The sequence below is a fragment of the Balaenoptera musculus genome, chromosome 2, assembly GCF_009873245.2.
Source record: "Balaenoptera musculus isolate JJ_BM4_2016_0621 chromosome 2, mBalMus1.pri.v3, whole genome shotgun sequence".
Classification (NCBI taxonomy): Eukaryota; Metazoa; Chordata; class Mammalia; order Artiodactyla; family Balaenopteridae; genus Balaenoptera; species Balaenoptera musculus.
The window spans coordinates 161,281,795-161,308,630 of record NC_045786.1 but is presented as its reverse complement, the minus strand read 5'-3'; the positions used below and the strand labels follow the sequence as shown (position 1 = coordinate 161,308,630).

The following is a 26,836-nucleotide window of genomic DNA, read 5'->3' as shown; positions in this document are numbered from 1 at the left end:
AGTAGGTTCTAGAAGTAGCAGAGCCTAGAAACTGATCAGTTACTTAGGAATGAATGGGACATCCTTAAAAGTCCATCTCTTGAGGACCAGAAGACCCTTGATTGCAAGCTCTTGATCAGGTCTTAGCAACCTAGGAGAGTCACAGTCTTTGCAATTTGTACACCCTGCCTGGCAGTTCAAGAACAGGTTCTTCCTGGTTCTTCTTCATGCTACTCAGACACCTGAAGTTGTGGCTCACTGTCAGAAGATATGGGCTGGCTACCTGTGGGCCTCAGCGTGTCTTCTGCTCTTGAAGCAAGCATCCTTCCCAAGAATACCGTGGCAAAAAGAATTCCTTGTTTTTCCCATAATGCAAAGAAGGCAAGTGTGTTAGAAGTGAGATATTGTCCAGAAGGTGAATGCTCACTAGCTTTGGGAAGACCCTCTTTGCATCTTTTTGGGTAAGACCCTAGGTATATAGTGTACAAGAAATGATTAGAAGATAACCCGAGACAGATGACAGGAAATGGTAAGGAGAGCTCTAGGTGTCTGGGAAGGGAGAGGCCACTGTGGGTGGGAGTTTCAGAGGAGGCTTAGTGGCAGAGCTGTACTTGGCAGTTCCAGGTACTACTTGCCTCCCTGCGTTCAGACATCGCCAGTCATCCCTTTGCTGCTAGCATCCGATGAACCCTCACCTGGCTATTAAGGCACCAGGTGACAAGTTCTAAAAGTGACTCGGGAGCCTTCTTTGGCAGGAGACAACAGGTTGGTGATCTCAGAGGAGCATTGCTCAGAAGGTGGATGCACTGGTATCTGGGCTCATTCTTTCCATTTTTGCCATCAGTTCCATCAGTCTACACGCACATTACAGCAGACTGTGTGAAATGTAACTTTGAGGGACTACCGTGTATTTTGTTTGTTTTTGTTTCATTGTGTTTTTTGGTGTTTCCTTTTGTCGGCTTAGTCGGCAGGATTCAGGGAATACTGTGTTGAATATGTGGGTTCAATTTTAGGTGAGATTGGCTCTGTGAAGTACTTTTTTTAATAAAAAGCAGAAACACCTTTTTAAAACAAATTCTTTGTTTTATCTAGAGAGAAACAGTCAAACTTCCCTGGCGGTCCAGTGGTTAGGACTTGGCACTTTCACTGCCAAGGCTCCAGGTTTGATCCCTGGTTGGGGAACTAGGATCCTGCAAGCCGTGAGGTGCGGCCAAAAAAAAAAAAGAGAGAAACAGTAAGACATAAATACTAAGTGGGGGAGGCAAGGAGGGAACACTTAGGCTACTCAGCATTTTCTCTCTATCGTAAGTCAAGCCGAAGCCCAGATTTCTAGAGTGTAAGTTTTGTCCTTACCTCTCCCTTCCACACCCAACGTGCCCCCATCACACACATACACATTCTCTGAAGCAGTAATCATTTGTGGGGACAGGAGGCTGGGGGCAGTAGGTCAGCTCGTACCTGCCTAGCCTCACAGGATGGGCTGAATGCCTAAGCACCTTGGTGGTCAGAGCTTGCAGCAGCAGGGTTTTGGGGGTCAGCTGCCACACTGACCTGAGGCACAGGCAGGTCTGAGGGCGCCAGCTCAGTGAAAAATATACCAAAAGCCTTCCTAGAAGAATCTTGGAAGAGAAAACCACAGGTGCCAGCATGGTGGCAGTTGCTCTGGTTTTCCCTTCTCTGTTTTCCAGTATTCTTTGTTTGGTTTTGCTCATATAATACTTGCTGTAACTTTTTTTTCCTTTTGAAAGATGAAATGTGCCCTTCACGGTAAGAGAAGGAACACAGTTGCTGTCATGAAGTCACCTGATCGACCTGCTTGCTGGGCTAGCCTGCAAAGCTGTCTCCAGATGGTTTTGTCCTTACGCAGCCCCAGTGAGAACAGACCTTACCCCATCCGCACCGTCACCTTTTGTCCATTTTACCTTCAGAGTCTACCTGGTTCTGTTCATCATATTGTCTGATGATCGTCATCTCTCTTGGTTTTTCCGAAAACAAGTGTGCCCCAGACACAAGCTGAAAACCTTTCTTTGGCTTAGCATTTATAGTTCTGGAATGAATACATAGCATCTGCAAAAGGAAATCAGCTCTGGCCTGAACTCACCTCCTTTAAAAGCATGCTTCCCTAACCAAGCTCTTGCCCTCAGCACTTGGCCTACTTTATTCCACAGTATATTTACTTAGTGTTTTTATGTGCTGGTTGTTTTACTCATGTACGCTATGTGGCTGGGAAGTAAGGAGCTCAAATTTTTTTTTCAAGCACATCCAAAAAAAGAAGGATCCTTCAAAGTAGACTCAAGGCAAAATATTTGTTCCAGGTATGAAGACGTTCCCAAAAATTGTTCTGGAAACTTCTGTGGAGGTTGTCTTTAGAACCAGTTTCCCATTTTCCCACCAGAAGATCAGCTCATTGCTTCACGGTTAGACTAAAGTCTAAACCCACGCGAATCATTCCCACCCTCCCCACCCATGGGCTCTCAGAGTGCAGGGATCTTCCACCCTTTTAGGGTCTGTAGCCTTCTCAGCTGGTTGGTATCTCCTTCAGGATTTCTCTCCCAGTAGCATAGCGTTATATGTAAATCTTGTTGGGTAGAAAACTTAAATCCTTTTATTTCCATGATACTTTCATTTGTAGTCTTAATCTTGAATCTACATTTCCATATATTTCCATATTTAGTTGTGTCTAAAATGAATTACTTCTTAACAGCCTCACGATATTTTTTGTTCTCAGTAATGAATGGATGGGGCCAGTCTCTTTGTATGCAACTGAGTAGACACTATGCAGTGAAAATGGAATCAATGACAATTACATTATTATAGCCTCCTCATTGTATCCACCTTCTCTGCAACCCCTAAAAGGTGCAGGACATCCCAGGAGCCAGCTTTGAGACAGACATTAGGTAAAGTTCCCCTGTAGGATAAAGGAAAACAAGTGCTTTGTTGGTGCTTTGTTTTTATTTTTCAATCGATATATTTCATAGTGTAAGTTGTTTCTGAATAAACATGTTTCGGAGAACTACACACACACAAAATACCAAGCAACAGATGTGCTTTTATCTTTTTTTTTTATAATGTATTTGGGGGTGAGGATTAGACTAGAAAGCATAAAAGGCGAAGCATTAAAACTGAGGCCCAGATAGAGCTCAGTGACCGGTAATCCTGTTGCGAGAATCAGCAGCCCTGATTCACTTTGGAAAAATAGCGGAGGAGACGGCTGGGCAGCATTCAGCATCAGTCCTGGTGAAGAATGCGCTCCAGTCTCCCAAGAGTGATGTGGAGTCTTCAGTTTGGTGTGTACAGACGAAAGCAGGAATAAGGACTTCAGGGTCTTTGATGGGAAATGTGCTTCCCCTGTTCTGGTTCCTCTTTGTATCTGAAGCTCAGGTCCCTAAGGGAGAAAGACGGGTTTCCCAGGACCCACTCCCCAGTGGAAGCAGGATGGTGTCAGCCGGTGATTGTTGTGTGGGTATGTGTGTGTCAGGGAGGGAACCTGTTTGCTTCCTTCGGGTCTTTTATTAAGATGCCCCAAACAGGATTTAAGTAACTGGGTTTTAGTAGTAAATTCTTATGACTTTCCATCTGGAAACAGGGTGGCCAAAGAGTACTAACATATTTCCTTTCTTGGAGCTGAAAGCGTGCAGAAGTCCCTGCTTTGCTGGCCCACTGCTGGTCAGCTGCCCAGCTCTGGGGCACTGTGGATGGACGGAGCCCTCCAGACCAGCTAGAAGAAAACCACAGATGGTTACACGAGCCTGCGGTGATCCTGCTTGCCCTCTACTGACCTGTCCCGCCCCCTGCAGCCCAGCCCTGGCCCCATCCACGTGTCTGCTGTCTGCCTGCCCCATGCTGCGATCCGAGCGTCTGAACCACACTCGGTAGCCCTTCCCAATCCCACTCCGCCTCCCCACTGCCTTACTTCCTGTAGGTTGGCTTTTGTCTGCTCAGTTTTCTCACGTGAGGTTGTGGGCTGAGTGCTGGTTCTCCTGCCCTCCATCCTCCCCCCAGAAGAGGGCAAGTGCTCCTACACACCCGGGCCTGGCAGGCTGGCCTCCCTCAGTTGCCGTGGACACAGGGCACAGTGGAAGGGAGAGCGCTCTGGCCTTGGTGGATAGATAGGCCTCTCCCCAGAGAATACCCTAAACGTTCATTTGGAAATCCACTGTACCAAAGTGAGAGAATTCTGCGATGTGCACTTGAACTCAACCCCTGGGGTGCAGACACAGAGAGTCATGGTGGGGAACTGCATGTCCCTCTGAAGGCCCTTCGCCACCACATTCGTCCAGCCATCCATCACTACTTACTGCAGGCTCTGTTCCAACCTCCCAGGGAATCCCTTTCTGGGGATGGTGTAACCAATGGGCTGTAGCAGGTGAATTATTTTATTTTTAATTTGTTCCCCTCACCCCTACCCACATCCTCTGACTGCAGATGGGTTCTTAGAACACCCTCTGACTTGTCTTGAAGTAAAAGAAAGGGAAATTCTGGGCATCGCTCCCAGATGTAGAGCATAACCGTTGCCCAGCTGTGGAGTTAACCTGATGGTGGAGATTAGGGTCCAGAGTGGCAGCGGTCTCCTCTTCCAGGTTCTTGAGGAGCAGCTTTCTGGTAAGGAAGTTGATTTCAGCATGGGAAAAACCTTTTCCAACTCAACTGAATGATCGTTTATGGCAGGGGTCCCCAACCCCCGGGCCACGGACCAGTGCCTATTAGGAACCGGGCTGCACAGCAGGAGGTGAGCGGCAGGTGAGCGAGCGAGCAAAGCTTCATGTGCCGCCCCCCATTACTCGCATTACCTCCTGAACCATCCCCCCCACCCCAGTCCGTGGAAAAATTGTCTTCCACGAAACCCGTCCCTGGTGCCAGAAAGGTTGGGGAACCACTGGTTTATGGCACAGGAACACATAGATGGTAACGCATTGCATGGGATGGTGTGTGCGATTCAATATGGTAGACTTGATGTGGAAAGCAAGGGGCAAGGTTTATTTATTTTATTTTATTTTTTTGGCCGCGCCGCGCTGCTTGTGGGATCTTAGTTCCCCGACCAGGGATTGAACCCAGGCCCTCGGCAGTGAAAGCACGGAGTCCTAACCACTGGCCCACCAGGGAATTCCTGAGGGGTAAGGTTTAGTTGTGACGTGTCCTATCTGACAGTCGCCTGTCAGATCTGGGAAAATCAATGGTGCCCTGTTCCTTTTGAAATTCTTTTGAGTCAGCATAATACATACATTCCCAGACAAAGTGAGCCTTGTGTTTAGGGTTACTTCCTCCAGTTCTTCATCCCTTGAACATTAAGGAGGAAGACAGTTGAAAGCTGGGCAGGCAGTCGCTTTGTGCCTTGGAACACTGATGTCAGCCTTCTGTGTGATATTTACTTTCACTAACACACCTGCCGGTGTCACTCTGAGATGGAATCTTTGCTTCTGGAAAAGAGGCTTTGCACATCTACCCAGTTTAAGACAGAGCTAATTGGAGATGCCGTGCAAATGGAAATATTCAATTGTCATCAACAACAAGCATTGCATGCCTGGTGGGGACCAGGCCACCATGAGAACGGCTGGAGCTATGGAAGAGTTTGTGCAGGAGTTGCCAGAAATCCTGTGACCTTTCCTAGAGGTGGAAGTGGTTTCTGAGGTGGGGACTGGGCAGGAGCTGATTTTCCAGTAGGTGGGAAGAAGTGATAGCTGGGGAAGACAAGCTCACAGCATGGAGAGGGGGGAAACCAACTAAGATAGATGCCCTGGAGTTCCCCTACCACCTCCCGCCTGATGCATCCAGCCCTCTGGTGCTCTTGCTGTCCCACTGGGCCTTTAGCTCCTGTCTCAGGGATCCCCAGCCTGGTTCTGTCTCTGGCTTCTGAACTTGGTGCATCCTTCCTCCGAGACATCAGTGTGGCCAAGCCTTCCGGTTCTCAGGGCTCTTTTGGGAGCTCCCCATTCCCGTTCCTGCCCCTGGAAGCCTTCCATACTCAGGGCTGGCTTCCTAGTCCCAGCTGGGTGGTGGGCTTTTGCTCTATCATTGGTTGAAGAAACCAGGAGCAAACACGAGGTTTTCAAAACAAAGAATTCCAGAGTCTAAAAGGCTTCAGCGTGTATCCCCTTCAGTCCTCCCTCCCAGCATCAGAAGCCCCTCTACAAAATCCCCAGATGTCTCCTCTGCTCATGGTTTTCATATACAGCATCCCCAGGGAGGCAAAAGTCAGAGAATGCAGTAAGCAGAGATTTACAACAGAATGAGGTGCAAAGGGGAAGGCACTTCCGACGAATATGTAGTTTCTCATTCACCTACAAGAAGTTTAAAAAGAGATTTTTTAAGAAACTCCCCGCAGACAAGCAGCTGTAGAACAGTTTAACAAGCCAAACAGAACCAAACCAGAACTGCTTGCCTCTTAAGTAATGGTTACGTCTCATGGGACAGAAGTCATAACCTGTTCTGGGTTTCCTGTCACCTTTGCCCACATGCTCCAGTTCTAGAATTTTGGACCCTTTGTACTGTCCATCTTGGTCCACATGGTTCCTTTCCTTTCGCTCCCAGGCAGCTGCTAGAAAGATTTCCATCAACTGGTCAAAGATATTAAAGAGGCAGACATTCATCGTGGGGAAAATTCAGAGCGCCGATATAAGAGGTGTTGGCGTGACAGTGTCTTGGCTGAGAGGAGAGGGGTGAACCTGAAGTGAGCCGGGGGAGGGTGGTGGCATTGCTTGCATTGGAAGCACAGACTTGGAAAAGTAGGGAATGAAACGTAGCCCTCTGAAGAAGCAAAGGAGACTTTAGAATTCAGCGACTCAGAACACAACAAAGTTAAAGCGTTTCTTGTTCTCCAGAGAAAAACAGAAGGATGGAAGCGTCTGCCCTGAGGAGTGCCGAGGAGCTTTCTTTTATTTCTCAAGCGGGGAGGGAAGCAGCAGCAAAAGTGAGCGACTCTCAGAGAGTTCGAGGCCCCGGAGGGCCCACGGCTCAGCCTCCCTAACACCACGTTAGAAACAGAGCATCTGAGACTTACAGAGGTGACAGCCCATGTCACCTGACTCCCAGCCCAGGGTGCACCCTGAGCTCAGCACTTACCTTCCAGATGCTTTCCCTCCGATCCCTTGTGCATGAAATAGAATCAGGGTAATAAATGGGCAATTTACAGGAGTTTTCCTAAGGATGTCCCTGGTTGGGAAGCTGACTTGTAGAACCGTGTTCCTGATTTGCAGAGTTGACCATGATGCTGCTCCCCAGAGCCAGTAAATCCCTCATTTACAGCTCACCAGTCACTGGGTTTAAGCTGAGGAAGAAGATGTGTGAATGGGAGCCTCATAATCCTAAAATGCATGTAGAACTTATTCATCCTGTAGTTCGCCCCGATCTGATTTAGATTCTCTTTTGTGACAACAAACAACTGTTAGTTTCAGCTTGTTTAATTGTTAGGTTTTTTTGTTGTTTTTTAAAAATTATTATTTATTTATTTATTTATGGCTGTGTTGGGTCTTCGTTTCTGTGCGAGGGCTTTCTCTAGTTGCGGCGAGCGGGGGCCACTCTTCATCGCGGTGCGCGGGCCTCTCACTATCGCGGCCTCTCTTGTTGCGGAGCACAGGCTCCAGACGCGCAGGCTCAGTAATTGTGGCTCACGGGCCCAGTTGCTCCGCGGCATGTGGGATCTTCCCAGACCAGGGCTCGAACCCGTGTCCCCTGCATTAGCAGGCAGATTCTCAACCACTGCGCCACCAGGGAAGCCCCTAATTGTTAGTTTTAATTCAATTCATTTCTTCAGTGTAGCAAGAGTTTGGAGGTTGTTTTTTTTTTTTTTTGACTTAATCTTTTGAAGAAGCAGGACTGCTCTTGGTGTCCTCTAGCTCCAACTCTCATCCTAAAGATAGTTTTTAAAAGTCACAACTTGGAGTCAGTTTTTGTGTGAGGCCGTTATTCCCTAAAACCCCATCCATCGTGAAGATCATCCACCGGGCTCATCGGTGTCACTTTCTCTCGTCTGACTGTGAGAGCCTCTCAGATATGTAGCCATGGTGAATACCATCTTAATCACCTCCAGCCAGAAGCGAGGTGGAAAAAATATCCCTGGTAAATGACCTCAGTAGATCTGACAGCACCGCCGCCCGCCCCCCCCACCCACCCCAGCCCGTTCTGTTGCCTTCGAGATCAGAGGCGGCTGGTGCAGATGTCTTGATCGATTGCAACAGCAGCCAAAGCGTGTGACTCCTACTTCAGTGGTTTCAAAGCCACAGATGTAGATATCCCATCTCTGTTAACTGACACCTAGGGGTTTTGCAAAAAGGGGAGAAAAAGAGACATCAACAACAGAGTGAATTTTATGTCTATTTGTTTACTTTTGATGTATTCTATATGAGGTCCTTTGGCTCGAAGAACTGTTTTTCCTGACCGTAGCACATGTACATGTAAGCTTAATACAGAGTTTCTCAACCTCAGCACTATTCACATTCTGAATCCAATAACTCTTCGTTGTGGGGGCCTGTCGGTACCCTGCAGAATGTTGGGTAGCATCTCTGGGTTAAGTGTTGCCACTAGGTGCCAGTAGCGCCCTCCCCATCCCACCCAGTCATGACAATGAAAACGACCTCCAGACGTTGCCGTACAAGGGGCAGACAACATTGCCATACGAGGGAAGGGGTGCAAAATCATCCCTGATTGAGAACCACTGACTCACGGACTATATGGAACGTACATAACGAAACCATGTGTATCTACTCAGAATGGCCCAGGCAGTGTACACCTTATTGCGATTTTTATCTCTTTTCTTGCTTGTGTATTTGCTTTCATCTATTTCTTGTTCCCTTAGCCCTAAAAGTTATCCAAGTATTTTTTTCCTCCGTTTTCAGGGATTAATTAAATACTTTCAGATGTCACTCTCATGCAGAGTTACAGGAAAATGGATAAAGATATTTCAAAGCAAAGAGATCTAGGAAAGTTATAGATGATAAAGGATTTCTAGGGAGCATTTGCCATCCTCAATGGGCTTCTTTGGATGGCATTCAAATACCCTACTAAAGGAGGCTGTTTCCCTTTCCTGCACATCAGAAGAACCCCCTGATAAATTTTTACAAAACTCAGTGCCATCTGGGATGGGGCCTGACGTTTGGTTTTCTGGAGTTTCCTGGGGATTCCACTGCACATGCAGCGGCTTATGCCCTGGGAGCATCGGCATTGGATGAGGTGTGCATTCAAATGTTCAACATCTATTTTTCTAGCACCCCCTGTGCTCCAGGCACTGTTCTAGGTGCTGGGGATACAGCAGTGAAAAGGCAGACAAGGAGGAGCCCTTGTAGCAGGGCTCACTTTCTTGTGAAGAATGTCAGAGAGAATATGAGCACCTTGGTGTGTGCATCTGATTGAATGTATACTGTGTCCATATGTCCAGTAATTTTTTGTCTGAGTGTCTGTCATCCATTGTTTGGCGCTTTTTTTTTTATTATTAATTAATTTATTTTTGGCTGTGTTGGGTCTTTGTTTCTGTGCCAGGGCTTTCTCTAGTTGCGGTGAGCGGGGGCCACTCTTCATCGCAGTGCGCGGGCCTCTCACTATCGCGGCCTCTCTTGTTGCAGAGCACAGGGTCCAGACGCGCAGGCTCAGTAATTGTGGCTCACGGGCCCAGTTGCTCTGTGGCATGTGGGATCTTCCCAGACCAGGGCTCGAACCCATGTCCCCTGCATTGGCAGGCGGATTCTCAACCACTGCACCACCAGGGAAGCCCCTGTTTGGCTTTTTTTTTTTAATGCTTCTTGAATCTCTTTTATTCAGTTACATAAAGACCTTTTATCATCCTGTAAAACATTTCAGATATGAAAGGGAGCAGGGAGAAATAGAGAAACAGTGATTTCTAAGAGAGTTATGATTGTTGGTTGTTCTCAGGCTTTATATATGGGAAAAGTTTCCTTATCACTGTTTTGTTAGGTTGGTCAACTCAGAGATGCTAAGGATGGTACTCACATTTTTGCAGCCTTTCTATAGCAGTGAGGATTGAACCAGGGATTTCTGGCCATCTTTTGTATTCTTAGTTTGTTAAAACAGATGGTCTCTGCAGTCACTTCCCTATGACCCCAGATCCTAGAGGAAGGAGCATGGATATAAACAGAAGCCACACCAAGAACCCACAACATACCCACGCCAGGCCGAATGGATCGCTCTGAAGTGGACCCAGCAGATGCCCAGAATGACAGCCCAGCACACTCCAGGGACACTAGGATAGTCCTCCAGCCTTGCTAAGAGTGTTAACTGCCTCCAAAGGCCTTGGAGCAGATGCTCCATTTGGTAGATACTCCTTGGAGTCCATAGTTCTGGCAGCCATGAGCTGGAAAGGGAGGAAAAAGTCAGGGGATATTATGGGACATTACGGGGGGAGCCAGGAGCTCTGTGGATGAGATTTAAAACCAGTTCAGCCCCTCCCATGTCTGTAGCCACCCATCACCCTTTTAAAAGGAATGAACTCAGACCCAGCAAAATGAAAGTCACATGTTAATCAGCAGCAGCCCCAGGACCCAAACCCAAGAATCCTCGTGCCTTGCCTTGTGCGCTTCCCATCATACTCACAAGGAAAAAGCCTCCTCCCGGTGCCCAGAAGAAACTGTCTCCGCATTTTGGTAAAATGAAGCACAATCTTTTTTTTTTTAAATCCAAACAGCTGAACCGTTGGTTCTGGAAACTTTGTTACCTGTTACTTCACTGTAGGATAACATAATTGTGTGTATACCTTCAGGAGCAAGAGGACTTGAAAACATCTTTAAGATGTGTGACCGTTTTTCAGTCTCATAGTACAGAGAAGAGGCAGTGTGATAAGACAACTGTATTAAAGATGAAAATTGAAATGGGCCGCTGGAAACCAGGCCAGAGGAGAAGTAACATTTGTTACTGAAGCATGAGAAAGGAGGAATTTCTTTTAAATGTGGGATTTGAGACTGGCTGGGTTTTAAGGATGGTCATTAAGCATCCGTGAAGGCACTCTTGATGTTTTACTGAATTAACCGAGTGGTAAATGATGTGGCCTCTGGTATTAGGACGCTGAGCTCGGAACTGCTGTGAAACACGCCCCCACCCCCTCCAGAAATAAAGGGGGGTGTGCGGCTCTGATCTCCTGTCCCCCTCTGCCTCACCCACATTCCCCAGAGATACAACATGAAGGATACTTCTGCCAGGTGGATCTTCATTCCTAAAAAGAGTTCCTGGCCAAAATATCTTCCTCTTATCTTCTTACGCTGGTAAGCTGGATTGAACCATCTTGGGGGTAGAATTCCTTTTTTTTAAGCCCAGGGAAAAATTTGACACAGCCAACATGCTGCTCTTCCTCCCCCGAATCTAGTTGTGGACCTTCCGTCTGTCAGAATCAACCACGCCTCCGAAGCAAAGCATCCCTGGCTCCAAAACAGCTGGCCAGTCCCCTGAAACAGCTCCAGCCAACAAGCTCCAAAACAAGCATCCTTGGTCAAAAGCATCCCACCAGGAAGATGTGCTTCCATCAGAAAGCCCCTTGGCTACCTAAGGACACAGACCACTGCCACGTCTCTCCTGAGCAGAGGGATTGATAGTCTTTTAGGGACACCCAGAGTGTGCTCATGAAAACAAACACGTCACCAAGGTGGCAGCTGGGGCTGAGCCCCAGAGAGAGGTGGCAGAGGAGGGGGAGATGGGGGCCGTGCTGGGTCCTCATAGGGAGGGGGGCCGGGAGAGGAGGAGGGGATTGCTGTGCCAAGGCGGTGTCTTCAGGGGCTCAGGATCTGTAGGGAGAAAACAGTGTGCTGGGCGCAGGTTTCCAGTTACAAACGCTTTGTATTCTGCCTTCTGAGAGTCTGCAGTCTAAAGGAGAGGGAATGTCGGTATGAACACTGTGGTGTGTTTTTGTTTTTTTTTTTTTAAGTCAAGTTTTTTTGGTTTTTTTATAAAGTTTAGAGCTGCTCTGTTTATTTATTTATTTTTGGCTGTGTTGGGTCTTCGTTTCTGTGCGAGGGCTTTCTCCAGTTGTGGCAAGCGGGGGCCACTCTTCATCGTGGTGCGCGGGCCTCTCTTGTTGCGGAGCACAGGCTCCAGACGCGCAGGCTCAGTAACTGTGGCTCACGGGCCCAGCTGCTCCGCGGCATGTGAGATCTTCCCAGACCAGGGTTCGAACCCGTGTTCCCCTGCATTAGCAGGCAGATTCTCAACCACTGCGCCACCAGGGAAGCCCTGTGGTGTGTTTTTATGCATGAAAAAGTCACCACAAAAAAACTTCAGCTTATGTATACTAATATGACAGTGTGCCAAGATCTGTCATTAAGTGAAAAATAGGGGGACAGAGTTATCTTCAGAAGAGTATTTTCCACATGAACCAATTTTTAAAGAATAGATATGTGTGCATGTGTAAGTGTATGTGCGCTGGTATTTCAGTGAACATACATAAACACCTGTATTTCTATAGACAGTTTCTGGACATATGTACAAGAAAATGTGAATCTGGGAGTGGGTCTATGGGGAAGGCATTTATTTCTCAAATTATAGCCACCTAGTGTATATTTTTTGTTCACAGTGGGCATGCATTACTTTCTCGATTTTTTTTTTTAAGGGAAAAAATCTTAGACATTTTAATAATATTGTAGCATCTCTTTAGAGAGGAGAGATGGGTGGTTTTCGCCTCTGAAGACTGAAACACGCACAGGATGCCTGGGTGTGACAAGCGTAAAGGTGTGTCAGATGTTTAGTAGAGGATCCGAGAGACTTTTTGACATAGAAACATGGCTGATTGAGGCTTCTTTCAGGCTGTCTGGTGTTTCTTCAACACACCTGGAGCCAAAGAGGGCCCTTCTAGCATTGATCTGTACAGTTCTGGGAGATCTGTGCTTAAGCAGCTTACTGGATCAAGAAAGAGGTCTGGTTGATTACTTCCATTTTCATTTATCTGTATCTGAGTATTGAACCCAGATAATGTTATATTTGATAAACTAACAAATGAGACAAAAAGATGCCACTCAGGAGACAATTCTGTGCAATTTTGGGGCAGGCAGAGATTTCTTAGTTGGGACACAAAAAGCATTGAGCTATAAAATAAATCGATAAATTGGATTTTACAAAAATTTCAAACGTCTACTTATTAAAAGACACTATTAAGAAGCTGAACAGACAGGCTGTGGACTCAGAAAAATATATCTTGCAAAGGACTTCTATCTAGAACGTTTAAAGAAACCTTACAATTCAATAGTAAGAAATTTAACAACCCAATGAAAAAACAGGCACAAACTTGAACAGGCTTTCCACAAAAGATCTACACGTGGCCATTATGCACATGAAAAGATGTTCAACATCATTTGTCAGTAGGGAAATACAAGTTAAAACCACGAGGAAATACCACGACACATCTAGAAAGGCTCAAGTTTTAAAAGATTGACAATTTCAAGTGCTGACAAAAATGTGGAGCAACTGGAACTCATACGTGGTACAGCCTCTTTGGAAAAGAGAATCAGTCCTCTGTAAAGTTAAACATACACTTACCAGCGGTTATCCAAGGGAATGAAAAGCTGTTCTCAGAAGACTAGTAGAAAAGTTCACAGCAGCTTTTTTTGTAAGTTCCCAAACTGGAATCAACCCAAATGTCCATCTACAGGTAGATGGATAAACAAATTGTAGTGTATCCATACAGTGGGGTACTACTTGACAATAACAGTAATAGGAATGAACTGCTGACACCACAGCCTGGATGAATAACAGAAAGCAAATCAGTAGTTGCCCAGAGCAAGGGCAGGGATGACAGCAAAGGGGCACAAGGAAACTTTAGGGTGATGGAAATCTGTATCTTCACTCTGCTCTTTATCTTGATTATGGTGGTGGTAGCACTGGTATAAAATTTGTCAGACTCATCAAACAATACACCAAGGATGACACTCACTGTATCCCCCAGGGAAGGGCTGGCACTGTCGTGCCAGGGTGTACACACCTGCACAAACTCATGACCACGTTTTCTCACACCAGTTACAGTTCTCATGTTTGCCAGTTCACCTACCAAGATATCATGAGGGAGGACTTCCGTGCCTTGCCCTCCATTCCATTCTGCTCATAGGGCTTCATGAGCGGGAACTGACCCATTCAGAATGGAGGGTGGGGCTTAGGAATTGATTATGAATGAAATAATAAGATTGGGTGTTACATTTGCCCCAAATGCCTGGAGACCAGCAGGAGTGCCAAGATAGCAACAGAATTTTTATCTGTGGAGGCCTCAGGCATGGCAAATCTGGTTGGAAGGAAGGATTGGAGGACTTGTCCTAAAGCATCCTACTTTTACTCAGATTATATGTTTATTTGGCTTGGCTGGGTGGGGTGGGGGCAGGGGTCATGGGTGGATGTTACGAGGGTCTGAAGCATTCCCCCTGTTGCCCTTGGGGCTGCCCCACTTAGGTTCTGTGAAATCCATGTGATGTTGACACTCTTCCCCTTTAAAGTTCTCTTTCTCTTCCTTCTTTTTCTTTCTTTCATTACATCTTTCTATCTGTGGCCCTTTACACCTTCCTCCTGAGGTCGGATGTGTTTTTGAAGAGTACGGAACTACTTTCTTTAGTTTTCTGGCAAAATAAGTAGGAAAAGACTCCAGACTTCTTAACTATATTTCCTCTTGTTCTGCCCCCATCAAACCTCCTGGTCACTCAGGAAAACTCCAGTGAGAGTGGCCTGGGGAGGTGGAGACCGTCCAGCCAGGCCAGACCTGGGCTGCCTGCAGCACTTGCATTCTCGAAGATGGCAAAGAACCTTTGCTTGGCGAGGAGAAACACGCAAATTTTCTCATTCCTGAGAAAGGAAAGGCCCTTTCCAAAAAGAGGGAGTAGGAGAGGAAGGCCTCAGCAACCCCCATGGCACCTCCCAGGAGCTGCTTCCTGCCCATGGCTTGTGGGGTACCAGCAGTAGCCTGACACTGCGAGCCCTTTGTCCTGGTGGGGACATGAGAGGGCAGGGGCAGCGGCAACCCTGGGAGCACTGAGTGGAACTTTAAGTTTTTTGTTTCATCATTCAACTAATATATATATTTTAACATCAGTGGGAATTGATGACTGTTTTAGGAGTTTCACCCCAGGAGTTGTCAAATAAGTTAATCTACCTGTTTCTCATACAATATACTTCTTAAAATAAATTTTCACTCCATTATGAAGTGTAAGTAACGGACCTCCTGCAGGCAAAATAGAAAGAGACCTGAAGAGTCAAGTTCCTTTGCCTTTGTTTGTTGTTTGGGTTTTTTTCTGTTTTGAGACACTGTCTTCTGAAACCAGAGTCAACCGTATTATTAATCACTGGTAGGGCTTTATACTGTATCACATTACTCCCCTGGAATTAAACTGCACATATAAAGTTATGAAACATGTACTTTTTTAAACGGTAAAAAAGTTATTTTCTAACATAAAACCCCAGGTAAAGTGCCATGGAGCCATGAGCAGTAAATTGAATTTTTGCTATGTAATTTATACGAAAACTGACAAGTGCGACCCCGCCACCCCGCACCCCGTCATTAGTCATGGGTTTAGTGGACGCGGAGGTAGTAATCTTCAAGGGCAGGCATTTGGATGTAGACTTCCTTTATTTGGACCGGGCTCAAGCGGCAGCTCCTGTCACTTGGCCTTGCTGCACTATTAGCGAATTTTACCCCAGGGCAGCTGGGACGCTGTGCTGGGGCAGATGTTCTTTTCAGCCTATTCAGTGACCATTCTTGGGGGTTGTTTACTGTTGCCATGGTGACTTTCATTTCCATAGCAGCAGAGCTGCTGTTTCTCAGAGGAAAATGAATTTAGTTATAAAAGGATAATATTTTTCTGTCTGTATATAACCTGCCATCTGTCAACCGGTGGATCAGAAAGGATTCAGAAACCTATTAAGACTGACAGCAATGAAGTGATGAGTATTTTTTTTTTTTGGTCCCATATTAAAAGCAATAATAGATGTGGAAACAAATGTTGTACCCTCAACATCAGAACTTTAATTTTTTTCTTTATATTTGATGTGTGTGTGTGTTTAATGCCTTCACCGCCTCCACCACTGCGGTGACAACCTCATGAAATACAGTTGACATTCTGCTGACAAATGGAAATGACCGAATATCTTGTTTGTATCTCACTAGATGCAGGTGTATTTAGTGCTTTCTCTTCTTGGTGCTGTGAGCTTCCCTGGTTCATTAAAAGATTCCGGTGGCTGAACTTGCTATTGTCACCCCACTCTCCTACTCCTCCACCCCAGGGGACAAAGCTGTGCGGGTGAAAAGATCAGCAACTTATCACGAACATACAGTGCAAATTATGAAATTAGCAAAATGCGAAAAAAAAACCCATGCTTTATCTGAAAAACTTGCTAACATGCCCCTTAAATCTCATTCTAGAATACCATTCTTCCTTGCAAATCCAAATGGGAAGAAAAGTCACCTTTGGGATAGCTCCTCTAGTTCCTGGAATTTTTTTTCTCTGTTGCATTCATAAACTGTAACGTGCAGGGGGAAGAACACCCACACACGCCGGCCCCGTTGTAAATAATGTTGTTTATTGGTTGATTTTTCCAGATCCTGACATTGATGCTGCCAGTGCCATGATGCTTTTGAATACTCCCCCTGAGATACAAGCAGGTTGTGAGTAGATATTTCTATAGCCTACAGCACCATAGTTTGTGAACTTAACCTTCTCCTTTATATACCAGGCCATAGGAAGAACTAATGCTCAAGCCAACCTTCCCTCACAGAATCACTTTAAACTACCTCAGTGCATGATTACATACATGTGCGCATAAAAGATGCAGCTACGCATATGTATGAATGAATGCATAGGTGTGTTTCCAAGATGAGAAAGTTCTAATATAATTTCAGGGCTTAAGACTTGGGGGCAGGGAAGTGGACCCTGTAATGAGTCCCAGAGGAGAGACCCTTTGTCCTGCAGGAATTGTTCCTGTGAGTTTGTAGTTTCTGCTCGAAGAGGCTACAGGGGGCCAGCCTGACAGTCATGGAACTCAGCAGTGCCCGTTTTCAGACATCCCTCTCCCCTTGGGGACCTCATTAATAACAGGCTACCATTTTAGAGAGAGGAGAGGAAAATCTGGCGAGGCGGGGATGCAGGAGTTTGGAACAGCCTTAAAATGGAAACACTGTGGTGCCTCCCCGCCCTGCGTCTTCCCCACCAGCTTTCCAGGGTGCCACAGACAGGAGGGCAGGGCTGGTTTAGCGAAGCAGGGCTCCTATCTTCATCTTCTGTTGGCCCTTGAGCAATGTCAAGCTTGAGACAACTCTTTTCCTAACTTGAACTTCTCTTCTCTCCACCATCGGATGTTTTTCCCCACCTCTGGAGCTACAACATTGTTAGAAAGGTCTCCTTCCCAAGTGATGACAGATGACCCAAACGTAGACATCTGTCCCCTCCTCCTCCCAACTTGAGGCTAGTTTCTCTGGCACATTCCACCCCCCACCAGAAGCCTGTTGAGCAGATAGCCAGCTCGTCCACCACAGGCCGCTCAGCTCGCTGGCAGGACGATGGCATCGCCGCCTCCTGTGCATGAAACTCACGGCGTGGAGACCGCAGCGTGAAGCGGCACACCCCGCCACGACGCTCACCAGGGCTGGTGCCCACCTGCCTCATTCTGAGCGCTGCATGGCCTCCTGAGCAAAGGGAATCCCCCCCATCTGGAGCTGATAGGGTTTCCCACAGGAGAACATCTGTTCCCAGACCCTACCCAGGTGTCTTTTGATGTGGGGTTCCAGACCATCCCTCCTTGCCTTCTACTCGTCACAGCCTTCCAACAGCTTTAGGAAATTTGGCTCCATCCTTCCTTACCTGGTCCTTTTTTTAAAGGACCCAAGAGATGCAGCCAAGCATTCTCGGGAGAGACTCATCCCTGTGCCGTGGGCTGCCATTACCTGATCCTGAAGGCACAGAATTCTCATTCTCTCTTTGCTAAACTCAGCTTGCCGGCAGTTGAAATAACAGCTGCCCACACCTCCGAGAAGGAAACACCACTATAAGCAGATGTGTACCGGTGCAGTCCTGTAACTAGCGGTTAACCTGTAGTGTGGGTTTTAAATGATGTTTGAAGTTACAAGAAAATGAAAAAAACAAAATCAGAAAAAAAAAAACCAAAACCTCCGTTCTCAGATGACTCTTGCAGGAAGAGTATAGACCAGACTGTAATTCAGTTACAGTCTGAAATGGTTTCTGAAATCAAGTTGCGTAATTCATCATGAGGCGAGCGTACTGATTTTATCAGAGCTGTGTAAGGTTCAGGCACCTTCCTTTGCACCCAGCCGCTGCCCGCAGTGATCACTGGTTTAAAGAAATAACTTGATGAACTGGAATAATGGAGTTAAGCAGAAAAAGGCAAAGGGATTGGTCATTAACAGCAGCTTTATAGAAATCCATTATCACTAGATTCTTGACCACAGATAGAAGAGGAAAAGGGTTGATCCTGATTAGCTGAGAAGTTAATTGTTTTAATGTTCTCATGGCTAAATGAACTTCTTCTCTCCCTTACTGTAACACAAACTGTAATAATTATTTTTTTCAAGGTATCCATAGTCTTATTTACACTGAAATGCTGAATTTGAGTTTTCAAAGCGTGTTCATGTCTTGAAGCTGTAGAGTCGTGTAGGGCTTTCCTACCTCGCTCTCACCACTGTGAGAAACCCGGCTATAGCCTTCGTGAAGGCCCCCGCCAAGAGGGGGTTCCAGGGTCCCGGAAGGAAGGAACCAGGAAGCCCTTGAAAGTCGTGGAAGGAGACACATTGGCAGGAGCAGCAGAGAAGTAAATTTAAGGACTGGGCAGAGGGTAGAACATCACCTTTACATTCACCTTCCTGTCTGACCCCAAGCCTCGTAAGATCCCCTTGAGGCCAAGCTAGGGCATACTCAGTGGGCCGGATGTAAAGCCCCCCAAAATTGGACCAGTACCGTCGGAAGGGAGTGAGTGTCCGTTGAGCGTCCGCTGCAGGCGCTTGGGGGAGCCAGGGGTCCCTCCTCGGCCTTCTGAGAAACGCAGTCAGAGGTTTGTGTCTCCGGCGCCAGGCCTCTCTTTTCACTTAGCTCTTCTCTGCCTCACTCTCCCTTCCCCTCCCTGCCTGATGCTTCTCGTCCTGGGATGTGATACAGTACCTCTCCTCCTGAAGGGAGAAGCATTCCATACATATGGTGGCGAAGCCACCACGCCCTACGCTGCTGGCTTTGTGCAAAGCCTGGAAAAAGTGAGAGGTGACCCCTCGACCAAAAGGTTCAAAGGCAGCAGACGCCCAGGCGGTGATGGAGTGTGGGCAGCCTGCCGAGGGGTGTTTGTGAGCACGTGTCCCGGTGAGGAGGTGTACGTGCATCACCCAGGTTCGGGGGTCCTGCCACTGCCCACGCGTGGGGAACGTGTGTTCCTGTCTGCACGGAGCCTGCCTGTGTCCTCCCCCGTGCTGCTCCGTGGCTGGGCACTGTTTATAGACCTTCCTCGTGTGCTGCTATTTATAGCCCCTTGTTTTCACCTCCCGGGCTGTGTGATGCCCGTCTTTGAATGGGGGCCACCGGCCACCAACCTAGTCTGTCTGCCACTGGCACTCCCAGCAGTCGGAGGCTGTCCTGGATGGTTTGAAAGCCTTTTCCTTTGTCATCGCCCTTCGTAGCCAGTCCACTTCAGGTCACCAGGTGGCAGCCGCTTAGGTCTTTTCCACTCATCCTCCCTGCTCAGCATCTGCACAGCTAGCTCGGTGCAGACTGGCCTCAGTCTGGGTCTGAGCTGAGTAGGTCATACAGAGGAAACTTCTCCAGAAGTTGACAAGAACCCCAGTCAGCCAAGACCCTTATCTTGGGGGGGACCCGATCCTGCCCCAGGGGTGCCCACTGCACCCTGTGTTGCTTGAGCTGGACTCCCTGTGGGTCCCCTCAGCCCCTCCCTGTGCTCTGATGCTTCTCTTTCGGTGAGGCAGCAGTGCACATCTAATCAAAACCTCAGGCCACCGCATTTTGTCTCCTCTGGTAGCACCAGCGGTAATGTTTTCTTTCTCAGACTTTCCCAGATTGCAGTATGGGGAACATTCTACAAGGTGTACCATCGTGTCTCAGGTGCTCTGTAAAACAGGACTTCCCGAAAAATCCAAGCAGGACACTGCTTCCTCCTTATCTCTTGAACTTTGGATTATGCTTCTAGTCAAGTCCATCCACCTACCCTCCCCCCCCCAATAAAAAGTGGCTGTGTAGACTAATTCCAGCTTCTAGAGTCTACTTAAATACCTGCTTTGCAGTTCCCCTTCGACAAGCCCTGTGAGTCCTCTTTAACCCCAGTGGAGGAATTGTTATTAAGTCAGGAGAAGTCAGATCACCATTACTCATCTTCAAAGGCTTGCATGATCCCTGGTTGGAATGTTCCAGAGAGGAACTCTAGGTAATAAAACAACAAAATGGGACGGAGGGGGGAGGCGGAGTTCTGCATCCCCCTCCCCAGAACTAGGATATGTATGGATGCACCAGCCACCGGCGAAGAAGGGCAACCAGGAAGCAGGCTCCCCTCTCTCAGCCCCCTCCCCAGCACCTTTCCAAGTAAGCAGGTGGAAAGGCCAATTTTAGGAAAGGGAAGGATTATCGGAATCACCTGCTGCTCAGCTTATGGCCTCTGGTAGCTTAGCCAGGGCTGCTCTCCAAAGGCAGCAGCAGGAGCGCAGGGGTTACTTTCACAAGCTGTGAAAATCAAGGAAACTGAGCATCAGGAGGGAAGCTGGGAAAGCCAGGTTGGGGCGGAGCTGAGGGGGGGCGGAGCGTGCAGGAAAGTTTCTCTTGTGTCTTCAACTTTTTTTTTTTAGGTTCTGGAGACAATCACATTTAGATCACAGTGAGCGGTGCTGCTTGATTGGACTCTGTGTGTGTGTGTGTGTGTGTGTGTGAGGGTTGCTTTCTTACTGGTTAAAAGTAAGAAAGTATAGGGTCATTGTATAACTTAAGATAAAGTGGTCGATCAGCTGGGACCCCTGGTGCTGATGTCCTTAGCCCCTCATCCCAGGATTTGAGAGTCTCAGATGTATGTCTTCTCTCCTATAAAAGCCATTTTAAAAAATTTTTATTTTATATTGGAGTAGAGTTGATTAACAGTGTTGTGTTAGTTTCAGGTGTACAGCAAAGTGGTTCAGTTATACATATACATGTATCTATTCTTTTTCTAATTCTTTTCCCATTTAGGTTGTTACAGAGTATTGGGCAGAGTTCCCTGTGAAGAGCCAAATATTTAACTGATCTAACAGAAAGGGATGATGCTGGAGGCCTGTGCTTTTTTTTTTTTTTTTAATTTTTGTTGGAGTATAGTTGATTTAGTGAGAGCCACAAATCTGAGTTTAAGGTTGATTTTGAATGTCCAGTTTCTTATGACATCTCTTCTCTAGCTGGAGCCCAGGTATACTTTCAGCACATTGGGTGGGGTGCACTGGGGTTTACGTGCTTTGAAATACGTTGAGGGAAATGCAAAGGAAATGAAAGGAAGTCGATGTGCTGATAGGAAAAGGACTGAGGAGTGGTGGACTCATGTTCCTCCAGATCCCAGACTCAAAAAATCCATGCAATAGGGACCTCAGAATACCTTTCTCAGACATTTTAGACTGGCTGTGATTCATCTTTCAAAAGCCACATTCTTGACACTTGGGGATGGAGACAGAAAGGAGAAAAGATGGGAGGGCAGTTAAGTGTCACAGCCGGCTCCTGGCAGCCTGTGAGCAGAGAGGAGCACACCCGCCCACCCCACGTGAGGAGCACTGCCGGTGATGAGGACTGGGGAATGCCGGGTTTGGCCGAGGCAGCGTTCAATGGCAGCTCATTTGAGAACGAGCTCCAGGATTCAGAAGAAGAGCCTAGTTTGCACACCGGAAGTCTTGCAAGGTTCAGAAAATAGCTCAGGGAAAACCTTTTAATGCTGTGGGATAGCTCCGTCTGTGAGATTCTCTTTGAAGTGAATACAGTTCATTAACCAGGAAGACGTTTTCAGGGGTGAGTGCAGAGTTAGGGAGAGCTACAAAAAGCATAATAATAGGCTGAAAGAATTTCCCCATGTCCTGACCCCGTTAGGTCCTATGCCTCAGAGGTAATTAGTAAGAAGATGCCATTGCGGTGAGATGGGATGGTGGAAGGATGAACATGGTGATGACGGTGATGATGAGCTTATATAACGGGCCAGCCACTGAGCTAGCAATTTGTGTACTTTGTCTTGTTTAATCTTCAAAATGATCCTCTGAGGTATGTTTATGCCTACTTTACAGGTGAGGAAACTGAGGCACAGAAAGGGTAAGGCACTTGCCCAAAGCCACAGAGCTAGTGGTGGGGCAAGATTTTGAACGGAGGCCATGTGGCCCCATGACTTGTAACCATGCAGGAGGCTTCTTCCCTGAAGCTTAAACGAGACAAGAGAGTCAAAAGAACCCAGTCTCCAGTAGGTGCTCAGTGAGGGCTGGCTTCCTTTCTCTGTTTCCCTTCATGCCAGGTGCGCCCCTGGTGCTTAGAGGTTCTAGGCACTTGGGCAGAGGACTCTGGGCAAAAGAAAAAGTGGGACTGCATTTCTCCTTTGACTGGCAGGTGATTCCGTGGCCGCACCAGAGGCCAGGGGAATGCGTGCTCCATGACTCTCATCCGCCCTCTTCACTTTCCAGGGCTCCCTAGTCTTTGTCCCAGGATTTTAGGTGGTTCCGGTGTTTTTGCCAAAATGGTGACTCTGACATGAATTGTTCAAGGAGAACGGAAGCGCCGTGAGAGCAGTGGTTGCTCTTCCGGCTAAGTCTGTGACCAGAAAGATGGTCAAGGTCTTCCAATACGGTCTGGTTTTGTCTTTACCCATTCTTATGGGCTTTCATCTCACCTGGACTGGAGACAGCACAGGCCACCCCAGGATTGCTCTGGGAATGGTGAGCGTGTTGATGATGATGATGATGATGATGATGATGATGAGGGGATTGATGACTAACATGTATTTTCAAAATAGCAATGCCTTTATTAATTCAGTGAAATCTCTAAATACTCTGTGTGATAAATACCATTTGTCCCCTTCTTACTTAAGTAGCTTGTCAGGGGACACAGGCAGTAAAGGACACAGATGGGAAACACCAGAGTCTGGCTCTCAGCCACTGTGCTGCAGACCACTTCCTTGCTCAAAACCCTTTAATGGTTTTCCCAATATCCATGGGATGAAGTCCAAAGGCATCTCATTCCTGCTAGGATTATGTGCTTTATCAAAATTACTTTTTAGTTCTTGTGCACATTGTGATTTTTATCACTTCTAGGCCTGGTTTGTGCCTTTGAATCCCAACTTAGATGGCACTTCCTACAGGAAGGCTTCCCAGATAGCTTTTCTTTGGGTTAGGTGTCTCCATCTTTCATGCCTATAGGCCCCCTGCCCTAGCACTCGCCATAGTATATTTTCATTGCCTCTTCAGTTTTCTATCTGTCCCACTTAACTGTGCGGACCCTGTGTCCGCTTCGTCTCATACATAGGCAGGTAGTTGGTAATTTAATCCATTAATTGATACAATCTGTATATGGGACTGTAATAATTTTTACTGGTGAGAATTACAACCATGGTATAAATAAATATTTAAGTTTTTGGGGGGGTACCATTCTATCAGATTTGCTTGCTGTTCTAGATGAGATCCCTAGTGACTGATATATTAAGTAGTTTATCAGAATTAAACTGAACCTGTGGTCATCTGACCATTTTGAGGAGAGTACCGTACAGCAAAATAATTGAAAAACCCTTTCCCACAATCCCCAAAACAGAGAGACAAACCAAAAACACCTATCTTTTCAAGCAACCTGAAGCATCTGTCTACAAACTCCATAGTTCTACTGGTTTCTACATATGTCTGCCCACAGAAATGATTGGCATTTTCTTCTAGAAGTTTCATAGTTTTAGTGCTTATGTTTAGGTCTATGATCCATTTCTAATTAATTTTCCTAATGGTATGAGGTTAGGACCGAGGTTCATTTTTTTCCAAATGGATCTCTGATTGTTCTCTCTTTTCCCCCATTGCGTTGTCTGCATATTTTTTGTCAAAGAATCAGTTGACCACACACACGAGTCTATTTCTGGACTCTGTTTTGTTCCATTGATCTATATTTCTGCACTTACACCAATACCACAGTGTCTTATAGCTTTATAGGAATAATTCAGGTAAATATAAATTCTAGACACTCTTCTAGAGTTCTAGGAAACTCATCAACTGGGCAAACTATGATAATTAGCTGCAATATCACATCATAACAGGTTTCATGCTTTTAAGATACCTGGTGAGTCCCCTGCCTCAGATGATCTAATATCTGAAATCAGGCTGATAGTATGGGATGGGTAGGAATTCCTGATCTAGTTCAACCTACCTTCATAATTAAATATGGGAAGAGACAGGGGATTCTGGAACCCCGACTGCAATAGTAGTACTGACTTCAGGCACTGGTTTCAATTTTGTCTCCCATCCCACCTTTTATAAAACCTAGTAACTAGGGCCTTACACAAACCTGGATGAGACATGGCAAAAAATATTAGCAGGAGCTACAGAATGCCCAAGAAATCGGTCTATAACTTAATCCCATATTCCAGAGTGGACATTCATCCTATGTGAAAGACCTGACTAAAGGTTCAGAATATTTAAGTAAATGTGCTCTTAGAGACCTGAAAATGATAGGAGTAAAAAGTATATACTGCGAATTTTGGGAAAAGTAGTTATTCTACACAAATAATATCAGCTTTAAAAACTTAATATCCAGAGTGGTTTTTATTTTTGAAGGTATGATTTTCTAGAGTCTTTTTGGTAAGGTGTTTGTTTGAGAAAGCACAATTTGTCCACCTTGCCCCCGGATGAGACTGTGCCAGGGGCTACGTGAACACAGCCAGAGCTCCGGGGACTCTTTCGGATGCTGGCAGCGGAAGGGGTCTTAGAGAACACCGTTCAAAGAGGGACGCAGAGATTCCGTGAGCTTGCCTGGAGTCCTGCCAGAAGAACTAAGATTAAAACCCAGGTGTAGGGCTGCCCTGGTGGCTCAGTGGTTGAGAGTCTGCCTGCCAATGCAGGGGACACGGGTTCGAGCCCTGGTCTGGGAAGCTCCCACATGCCGCAGAGCAACTGGGCCCGTGAGCCGCAATTACTGAGCCTGCGCGTCTGGAGCCTGTGCTCCGCAACAAGAGAGGCCGCGACAGTGAGAGGCCCGTGCACCGCGATGAAGAGTCGCCCCCGCTTGCCACAACTAGAGAAAGCCCTCGCACAGAAACGAAGACCCAACACAGCCATAAATAAATAAATTTTTAAAAAAAAAGGTTTTTAAAAAAAAACAAAAAAAACCCCAGGTGTATAAGCTCTCCGTCAGTGTGCTCACACAGGATACATGCCTGGCCCCATAGACAGACGCATGGAGGAGTGTTGATGGTGCAGTAAGAATATTAGCTTGAACCAGAAGAAACTGCTGTTTGGGAGGTCAAAAAAGATCGAATATCAGGGATTTCCTATGGTTCCCCTCTTCTGTGAACCCTCAGATTCATGTAAGGCCACCGTGAGTTTGTATGCAGCATGGGCAGTATCTGATGGTCACTGGCGTGAAAGGTTGGCTTAGGATTAATCCAGGGATGAGTGCATTTAGGAGAGCATGGGATGGTGAGAGAGCTCGCAGGAGATTTGCTTAGAGGAAGCTTCTGGGACGGAGGAAGGCAGGCCCTCCAGAGTGGGCTGTGTGATTCTGAGGCAGAAGCCAGATCCACGCCACTGACAGCCCTTCACTCCCAACAGAGATGGTTGTGAGGGTTATGAGATGATGAGATGGCGTTGTGAGCGCTGAGGTGCTGAGTAGTTTGTAAAATCAGCTCTGCTGTTCTTCTGGCGGTCTTTTTCCCTTGTTGGATTAAGGACACTTGAAAAGATGTTCCCAATTCTGATCATGAACAGTGAAGCATGAGGAAATGCTTTTGTTTGGTCATCTGCTGTCAGGTGGTGTCAGGTTCTTAAGATCTTTTTAGGGTCTGACTAGAGATAAAAGATTGTATTTAATAAATGCAAGAAAATAATATTTGAAGCCCACTTTTTAAAACATATCTTTGTTTTTTTTTTTTTCCCCCACCAAGGCATCAATAATAAGCTATTGGTCTGACTTGGCTGACTAGATCTCTTTCTTGAGGTGTGGTGTCTTTCTCTCTTTCTGTCTCGCTCTCATGGTATTTTTTTCTGTATCTATCTCCCTGTGTGTGTGTGTGTGTGTGTGTGTATGTGTTTCTCTGTCTCTGCTTGCTCTAGGTACCCATGACTATCTCTTTCTCCCTTCTCTCTCTCTCTCTGTCTCTCTCTCTCTCGTTCTCTGGTGTATCCAAAATTTCTGACTCAGAACAGAAATCCTCACAGTTGGATTCATGTGTGGTGTCTTTTCCTTTTTTGCTCTTTCAGTTCCTCCAGGAGTGATACAAAACGGAACGCGGGTTCTGAGCCGAGGCCTGTTTCCCGGAGTCCGGCCGTTGCCAATCACTCCCATTGGAATGACAGCAGCCGTGAGGTAAGGGAGAAGCTTGCTGGGCAAAGCCCACCTGAGGAGTGGGAAGGACATTGTGTGTCCCACGGGGCTACTCGAGGGCGTGGAGAAGACCAGCCTGTAAGTAGTAAAGACAGAAGTAGTTTGGGTGTTCGAAAAAGTTAAAGTAGCTCCCAGGGACCCCAATCCAAGTGCCAACTTCTCCTTCTTGGGCCATCAAATTATCCTGGTCTCTTTGCAGATGAAATGAAGACAGATGAAACTAAGTTATTTTATTCTAAAAAGGTGAGGTAAGGTGAACAGAAGGAAATGGTGGGCAAGTTAGTCATTAGATTCTAGGCTAGCTGGTCAACCTCTAGACTTAGCCCTGTCACTTCCCAGTCCTTTGACTTTGGGTGGATGTCTGACCTCTCTGGGCCTCATTTCCCTCATCC

General features: G+C 46.7%; 1 protein-coding gene across 7 annotated transcripts in view; it reads left to right on the top strand.

Annotated features, from left to right (window-relative positions):
- The window catches only part of FOXN3 (forkhead box N3), a 406,284-nt gene that overhangs the window by 355,932 nt on the left and 23,516 nt on the right, over positions 1-26,836 (top strand). For 5 of the 7 annotated variants that reach the window (XM_036841326.1, XM_036841329.1, XM_036841328.1 and 2 more), the window contains 2 exons: positions 16,481-16,546; positions 26,321-26,426. In XM_036841326.1, coding sequence (XP_036697221.1) covers positions 16,481-16,546; positions 26,321-26,426 — 172 coding nt within the window. The remainder of the gene's footprint in view (positions 1-16,480; positions 16,547-26,320; positions 26,427-26,836) is intronic. The other 2 variants (XM_036841331.1, XM_036841332.1) reach the window with 2 other exon arrangements.